This window comes from Ipomoea nil, unplaced genomic scaffold (assembly GCF_001879475.1).
Source record: "Ipomoea nil cultivar Tokyo-kokei standard unplaced genomic scaffold, Asagao_1.1 scaffold0878, whole genome shotgun sequence".
In the NCBI taxonomy this organism is placed as follows: domain Eukaryota; kingdom Viridiplantae; phylum Streptophyta; class Magnoliopsida; order Solanales; family Convolvulaceae; genus Ipomoea; species Ipomoea nil.
The window spans coordinates 163,159-172,187 of NW_017617306.1; the positions used below are offsets into that span (position 1 = coordinate 163,159).

Sequence of the window (9,029 nt, forward strand, 5' to 3'; positions counted from 1 at the left end):
AATAATATTTGTAAACATTATATATTTGATTAATATAATAAATAAATTTGATTTTATATAGATTTTGATTAGTAAAGATTTGTTAATTATTTTTAAAAATATAAATATTGGACATATGTTTTTGTGAATCGCACATAGAAAAAACTAGTAATTACTAATTACTATAAATGCAAAGAAAAGAAAAAATCAACCTTTGGATTATATATGTATGTAAATACAAATGGGATTTTGGGTTTTTTCTGTGTTTCTAAATTTAGATGTGTCCAAGGTTTGGAATATGCCAGAATATATTCTACTTCAATTACAAAATGTGTAATATTTGGCTTACATGAATTCTGGATGTTAGTGATGGATATATTATACACGAACCGACTCGGGGTAGCATCGCAGACCCGGAGCATCAAGGTGGAGCCCAAGACACCTCGGCCCAATGCACATTGGTCCAAGGCACCTCAGCCCAAGACATCTCGGAGGTGCCCCAGGCCAAGCCACCCGGTGGTGGGCTCAGGTGGAGCAGCTCGGTTTTACCCACTACAACAAATCTTTCATTTCCCGACGAAAATTTTAACGACGCTCTAGAAAACGTCGCTAAATATAACAATTTGCGACGTTATATTAAATAACGTCACTATATATTTTGGTAGAGATAATAATTTTGTTGGGTGATATTTGCTGACGAAATATTATTTTTTTGTCAGTAAAAATATAGAATCAATGACGTTTTATAATAAACGTCCCTAAATGTTCTATTTTAAAAATCAATTTTAACATAAAACGTCAGAAAAAGTGAAAATATTTGTGCGGGAAAACTATTTATCCTTTGGCGCCATTAAAATACAATCTCTTTAGAAATTAAAAAAAGATGTCTAAAATATCAAACTCGAGAGTCGTTCACATCTTGAACGAGTATTTCACACCTCACTACAAACCAAAGCTTTGCCATCCCTCGCCATCTCAGCTCTCTGGTCTCCTCCATCTCAACCTTCCCTCGCCATCTAAGCCACCGTTGAGACGCCTCTGCCCGCCTCCGCCACCGTCGAGTCAGCCAACTCCTCTTCCCATTACCATCGCTCCTCCACAAAAGTTGCCTCTTCCAGCTGCTGCCGCCGTCGAGACAGGACACCCTCTTCCCGTCTCTGCCGTCGTCGACACTCTTCCCGTCGCCTCACTAGTCGACGTCTCCATCGCCGTCACAGGTTAGTCCTCAAATCATAAACCCTAATCCCTAAATTCCTAATTCTATTTATCTCTATCTCATAATTTCATTAAGCCCTAAATCTATATGTTTTTCTAGTAATTTTATTGTTGAATTTTCCATATTTGAAAGTTGTGAATTAAAAAATTTTCAAAAGTATTCTGTAACTATTTGATGTTATTTGGCAAAGAAAATTTAACAGATTGGCTATTAATTCATATGATATTTTTTCCTTGTTTATTAAGATTTTTGGTCTTATTATTGTTCTGTAGCTGCAATCTATTATGCATAAGCCTCATAAGTGAAGATGTCTTTGTGTAGATATACTGCTCTCTATTAGCTTTTTTCAGGGTTATAAATGTCTTCAAATGATGTTTTGAATTCAGATACCCCTGGCAACAAAAGGCAAAAGAGATAGGCATATAAGGGAACAATGAAAGATAAATCATTTAGTTGATAGTTGGGTTGAGTTTTGAGCATGATGTTCTTTATTTGATAGTTGGGTTTACTTCTTTTATTGATTGATTCCTAGTATAAAACTACTGCATCAGTAATTGCAGAAAAGGAATCTTTTATGATCATTTTCATTTTGGCTGATGAGAACTCACCTAACATAACAATTATTTTTCCTGTCCCTTTTTGGTGCTAGGCTATATGTGGTATACCTGAAGTTGCATTTGCAACCTTTGAAAACATGGAATATGGAGAAGGTCTGCCTCTTCATTTCTCTTGTCAGGCTTTTACTTAAACCTCCTCCTTTTTCATGAATTCATGTCCCTCCTTTTCATAGGTGATTCTTTTCTGCTTCTATTGCTGCAGATTTGTTTAACATGTTTGCTTCCTATCTCTCATAATGTGCATGCTTAAATCTAGATATCATAAGCTAATAACTTGGCTAAGCATTGAACAATGATAGACTTTGTTCCATATGAATACAACAAATTACACTCTCTAGAGTTACCTAAAGTAAATAGTCTTTTTTCTTTCACCTGTTACCTAACAGGATTGAAAAGTGATCTACACACACAAGTACACTACTTCCTTTTAGGGTAGTCCTTAATGCACAACAAATTAAACCCATCCATTCAAATTGTGGTACAGGAAGTTTATCTTATTTGGCCATTGGATGGTCATGGTATAGGATAAAACTATCTTCAATGTCTTTCTTATCACACTCCTGTGAGATAAAGTAATTGATGGATACCCGAAATTTGGGCCTAGTTGGACCGCCTAGCCCCGATTGGCCCATCTAATCCAATTGGCCCACCTAGCCCAATTGGCCCACCTAAGAACTAGCCGTTAGTCCATATTAAATCCTATTAAACATTCTATTAAAGCCCATTTATCTACCTCATCCATAACCCTCCCAAATAAAGGCTACCTATTAAGTCTCCCACTTATTACCCCACTAATAACCAAGTTAATACCTATTAACTACCCTACTAAATGGTCCAACGGACACTTTTGGGATGTGCTAGCTATAAAAGGAGGAAGGGAGCAAGTAGTGAGGGGGCAACCATTCTTACATACGAGGAGGCCACATAGCACTCTTCCACAAACACTATCTCAAGAAGATTCCAATCACGTTATTCACACATGAGAGGACTCTCCTAAGAAGACCACTCATCTATACACATGGAAGGACTCTTCCACACCATTCCATCACTCTTCATTTCTATTATTCTCACTATATTATTAGAAAACCAACACTTTGTATAGAGAATAGCCCTACAAGTATGTACAAAAGACACCTACAAAATGCATAGTGGAGTTAGGCTTGGCACCGCCCAAAAAGGCTCGTGGTTTTCCTTTCGGTTTCCACGTCAAAATCATCGAGCCCATATTATTTTAGCAAGCTTTATTGAAAGGTGTATCCTCCAGCTAAAGGTTGTGTTGGACCTCCTTGGGCCCGAAAACCCAAAAACCATCAGTAATCATAGCCTTAATTTGGGTTTTGACATAGCATTATTACATGCTATTTTGGCTTCTACAAGTATTTGAGCAGAATGTAGATACCAAAGTTACTTTTTATGTAACTTGATTAATGCAGGCAGGACTTCTTGTTTGTCACAAGCTTGTGGCTTGATTACTTCTTATTAGATCAAAACAGTATCATATTCTTTTGAATTTACCAGTATAAACTTAATATTAGCTTCTTTTGTTTTGTTTTGTTTTGTTTTGTTTTGTTTTTTTTTTTTTTTTTTTTTTTTTTTTTGCAGCTTATATGAAACCTAATACAGAGACTTATAATTGGGTGATCCAAGTATATACAAGGGCTGAGTCTTATAATAGGTCAGTCGCAAAAATGTATTTCTCATATTCAAAGTTCTTCCATTTGTAGAGTTAGATGTTATTGTATGCCAGACATTTATAGCCCGTTTACTTGGTGTAAAATAGTGTGCACTATCCATTATTGACTTGACCAACGTATCCTAAAACATTATACAGGCAAACAAGTTTCACCTGTCGGAGTAAATAAAGTGTTGTCCAGATCAGTGGCAAAGCCACCCCTTTGAACTAGTGGGCCAGTTGACACCACTAGAATTTTAACCGATAGTATATTTTGGATGTGCACAATATGATTATTTATTTTAGTGTAAATAGAGTTAAAATTTCTAAATACCTCACTGGAAATATGAAAATTTTATGTTTAGTTGGGTCAAATTTTCCAAATTGCATAGAAAAGAAAACTTATCTTTCATGAAAAAAACCAGCTTCAGACTTTCACTTTTCATGCATAGAAGGGAGTTGAGTGAAGGTCTACGGCCTCTCCATGAAACATTTATGGCATTGATTCATTTGTTTGGTTCAAAAGGTTTTGCTATGAGAGGTTTAGAAATTCATGTAGCACACCCTTTGACCCACTTTGCTTTATCTGAACATTCATGTAGAAGAACCAGGATCACAGAGACAAAGTAGAGCAGAGAAAGGGACTGGTAGCAGTTGGTGTGGTCAAGGTGAACAGTTTTCGCCATACACAGGTATGAACAAATGTTGGATTTACATTATATGTGTTGATCATTCTTAGGCTCAATAGAGCCATGTGGAGGTTGGCAAGGGTTAAGCGTTTAGCATTGAGTAGTGGTTATCAAGGTGTGCTAAAAAGTACCACACTGTCTTGTCTCCCTCTATTAGGACTCTATGTATATGAGTCTGTTTAGAACTTCTTATCCTTGTCACACTGTGACTCTCTACTTCTTATCATTGTCACATTGTGACTCTCTATTCTATATATTCACATCATCTGATCTCATTGTAATTAAGTTTAGAAAATATAATACAATCAGTTCTCATCTGGTATCAGTTAGCTAGGGTTTTGTGATTCATAAAATTAAGAAGATGCAGCGCTGCGATGGCAACCTTAATTACCGTGGAGGTCAGCAACGTGGCTTCGATGATCCGTGTCAAATCTGTAAAGGTTTCGGCCACACAGGAGTCAATTGTTTTTGGCGCTATGATGATCCATGTCAAATTTGTAAACGTTTTGGTCACACGGGAGCCAATTGTTTTTGGCGCTATGATGATCCGTGTCAAATTTGTAAACGTTTTGGTCACACGGGAGCCAATTGTTTTTGGCGCTATAATGATCCGTGTCAAATTTGCAAAAGTTTCGGTCACACGGGAGTCAACTGTTTTCGGCGATATTCAGGGGCTTCGGGTTCTAAGGCTAATTTGGTGTTTCAGAATGGTTTAGTTGCTAAAACCTCGTCAAATTCTCATACTTGGGTTCCGGACACTGGAGCCACAAATCATGCAACTCCGAACATCGCTGCCTTTTCTACATCGGAGAAGTACACTGGTAATGACACTTTACGTGTCGGTGACGGTATGGGTTTATCTATTAGTCATGTTGGCCATGCCTCTTTTAATACCCCTTCTAGATCATTTACATTGTCTGATATACTTCACGTTCCGCATTTGTCTAATTCTTTATTATCTGTTCAGAAGTTTGCATCCGATAATAAAGTCTTTTTTGAGTTTCACCCCTCCTTTTTTGTTGTAAAAGATATCAATACCAAGGAAATACTTCTTCGGGGCAATAGTTCGGGGGACTATACACACTTTCATTACCTAGTTCGTCTCCGTCAGCGTTTATTTCCGCTCGTGCCTCGGCTTCCACTTGGCACAATCGTCTAGGTCATCCTCATAACCGTGTTCTTAGCCATATACTTCGTTCTTGTTTGGTTAGTGGGTCTCGTGATAATATTCGTTGTCATAATTCTTTATGCAATGCGTGTCAATTAGGCAAATCTGCCCGTTTTCCCCTCCCCCTTGTTGCTTCCTCTAGTTCTCAAGTCCTAGATCTTATTTACACAGACATTTGGGGTCCTGCGCCCACTTTATCTACTTCTGGCTTCCGTTATTTTGTGATCTTTGTGGATGACTATTCCCGTTATACATGGTTCTTTCCTATGAAATTAAAGTCTGATCTTTATGTCATCTTTGATAAATTTCGTACTCTTGTTGAACGGTCCTTTAATTGCAAAATAAAGGCCATTCAGTCTGATTTAGGTGCTGAGTACAAAAAGTTGCATTCTTTGTTTGTTCAATTAGGAATTCAACATAGACAATCCTGTGCCTATACACATGAACAGAATGGTCGTGTTGAACGAAAACATCGTCACATTGTTGAAACTGGTCTGGCTCTTCTAGCTCATGCCTCTGTTCCTTTGAAATTTTGGGATTTTGCCTTTGAGACTGCTGTCTATTTAATTAACAGAATGCCATCTTCTGTATTAAATAACTCCAGTCCTCATCTCCTGTTACATAAATCCCCTCCTTCCTATCTTTTTCTTCGTGTCTTTGGGTGTTTATGCTACCCTCATCTTCGACCATATAATCGTCATAAGATGTCATACAGGTCTTCTCCATGTGTCTTCCTAGGTTATCCTGAGTCCTTTAGGGGTACAGATGCATGGACTTACATACTAATAAGATTTACACATGCAGGCATGTCAGATTTGATGAAGAAGTTTTCCCCTTTGCTACTAAAACTTCTTTGCAGGATCTATCTACTCCGTTTTCTGGACCTTGGGCGGAATCTGTTCTCAGTCACAGCACACCTATTCCTGCCGTGTCCAATGATTAGCTGCCAGAACCGCCGCTACCTGCTTCATTCGAACCAGCCGTGGTTCCTGGACAGGCTGCCTCGTCGGGTGATCCAGTGGAGCCTGTTGCTCGCCGGTGAGGCCGTCCACGTGGGCGGTCCATCAGGCCCAATGTCCGTACTCACTCTATGGCCACTCGCAGCAACGCAGATGCTCCTCTTTTTGCTCTAGCAGCTCAAGTGCATCCCACGGAACCCACATGTTACTCTCAAGCTGTCAAATATCCTGAGTTGCGTGAAGCCATGGACCAAGAATTCAATGCTCTCCTGCATAACCACACATGGTCTCTAGTTCCACCCACTGCAGGTATGAATATTATTGGCTGTAAATGGGTGTTTCGTACGAAGAGAAAGGCTGATGGTGCTATTGAAAGGCATAAAGCCAGGCTGGTTGCGAAAGGTTTTAATCAGGTTCCAGGTCAGGACTTCTTCGACACTTTTAGTCTAGTGGTAAAGCCTACGACTGTAAGACTCCTTCTATCTCTAGCTTTATCATCTGGGTGGTCTATCAAACAGCTAGATGTTCATAATGCTTTTCTGAATGGTAATCTGGCTGAAACAGTTTATATGAAGCAACCCCCTGGTTATATTGATGTTAACTTCCCGAATCATGTTTGTTTGTTAAAAAGATCTCTGTATGGGTTAAAACAAGCTCCCAGAGCTTGGTTTAATCGACTACATACGTTCTTACTATCGGTTGGCTTTCAAGCATCCAAGACAGATGTCTCTCTGTTCTATTACTCTAAAGACTCTGCTTTGGTTTATCTATTGGTGTACGTGGATGACATTCTTGTAATGGGAAGTGATCAAGGTATTATGTCTTAGCTCTTGTCCAAACTGTCTGCTACATTCAAAATCAGAGATCTTGGTGAACCAATTTTTTTTCTGGGTATTGAAACAGTTAAGAGTGACAATGAAATTATTTTATCTCAACAACGGTATATGAATGATATTTTAAAACGGGCTGGAATGTCTAAATGCAAACCCCTTTCTACACCTATCTCTGTCTCGAAAACTGTCCCTTTCAATTCAGATCTATATGATGATCCCACACAGTACAGGAGTCTAGCTGGAGCACTGCAATATCTCACTGTCACACGACCTGACCTATCCTTTGCAGTTAATCAGTTATGCCAGCATATGCATGCCCCCACCATATCACACTGGGAGCAGCTCAAACGGGTACTCAGGTATGTTAAGGGAACAGTTGATCATGGTTTACGCATACGACGGTGCTCATCTAGAGACATTCATGCTTTCTCTGATTCTGATTGGGCTGGTTGTCCTGACGATCGAAAATCCACGAGTGGTTTTGCTGTTTTCTTGGGGAGTAATCTTATATCATGGGTTTGCAAGAAACAGAGAACTGTTGCCAGGTCATCCACTGAGGCTGAATACAAAGCTCTTGCAGATGTTTGTGCTGAGGTTCTATGGATTATGTCATTATTGCGTGAGATACAGATTCCGGGTATTTCCATTCCAAAATTATGGTGTGATAATCTAGGTGCTACATATATGAGTGCAAATCCAACCTTTCATGCGCACACCAAGCATGTGGAGATTGATTATCATTTTGTTCGTGATCGAGTAGCTTCGGGCGATATCCAAGTCAACTTCATCTCCACAAAGGATCAACTTGCAGATATCTTCACCAAAGCTCTGCCTGGACCTAGATTTTCTTCCTTAAGGGATAAGCTACAGGTTACTAGTATACACTGTGCTTGAGGGGAGTATTAGGACTCTATGTATATGAGTCTGTTTAGAACTTCTTATCTTTGTCACACTGTGACTCTCTACTTCTTATCATTGTCACATTGTGACTCTCTATTCTATATATTCACATCATCTGATCTCATTGTAATTAAGTTTAGAAAATATAATACAATCAGTTCTCATCCCCTCTCCCTATTGACTATTGTGCTGTAACAATCCGATAACTGAGTAAATGATATACGTACTAAGCTACCCAAATAAAAATGAAGGAAAAACTTTAGTCACATAGGGAAACAAATTCTTTCTAAAAGCATCTGAACTTCTGTTTCTACCACAACTACTTAGTCCTAATCCACAATTTATGTGTATTGATATAATCTGGCATGCCTTTTTCAATTGGGGACCTTTAGTTATATGCTGGTAGTAATTTTGTTTCTATTTATTGAGTTTGTCTGAATCATTTTTGCTCTTGAGTCCTGAATCCACCACCCAAAGGAATAAAGAGTGTACTACCACCACCCACCACCACCATCATTGTATATTTTAAATATTTAAAATTAAAAATACTTGTACCATAGTTGAATATATAGTTTTGAATAATTTATTATTCATGCTTGAAAATATTTATGTTTTTTAGTGGCAGGGATTATTGCATATCTAGATGTACTCATCAAATCAGGCCTTCTTCCCAAGACAAAGGACTTCCAAAGTGCCGGCCTCTAAACATGAGAATTATTACTTATGTGCATAGAATTGTATATATTCCCTTGTCTAGTCAGACCATATTTAAGAATCATTTGTATCACATTTACATCCTTGTAATACTATGAAAAATATTCTTCTATTTTGAACATTTAATTGATGCTAAAATATTTTGTTCTCAATTACATGAAGCTGTTGTGTAAACCTTTTTATATACAAGTATATGTAAATTATCATCAATTATTAAAAAAAAAATTGTAAATATTCCCAAATATAAAATTTTGCGATGACAATGAATATGGAAAAAAAAAA

The 9,029-nt window shown here is 38.0% G+C and overlaps 1 protein-coding gene across 1 annotated transcript; it reads left to right on the forward strand.

Moving 5' to 3' along the window:
- The first annotated feature begins 862 nt into the window (after positions 1 to 862).
- LOC109179153 lies at positions 863 to 8,777 on the forward strand. Its single transcript, XM_019328716.1, has 4 exons — positions 863 to 1,196; positions 3,415 to 3,487; positions 4,087 to 4,176; positions 8,653 to 8,777. The coding sequence occupies exons 1-3, from the start codon at positions 863 to 865 to the stop codon at positions 4,112 to 4,114; spliced, it is 435 nt and encodes a 144-aa protein (XP_019184261.1). The 3' UTR covers positions 4,115 to 4,176; positions 8,653 to 8,777.
- The last annotated feature ends 252 nt before the right edge of the window (positions 8,778 to 9,029 follow it).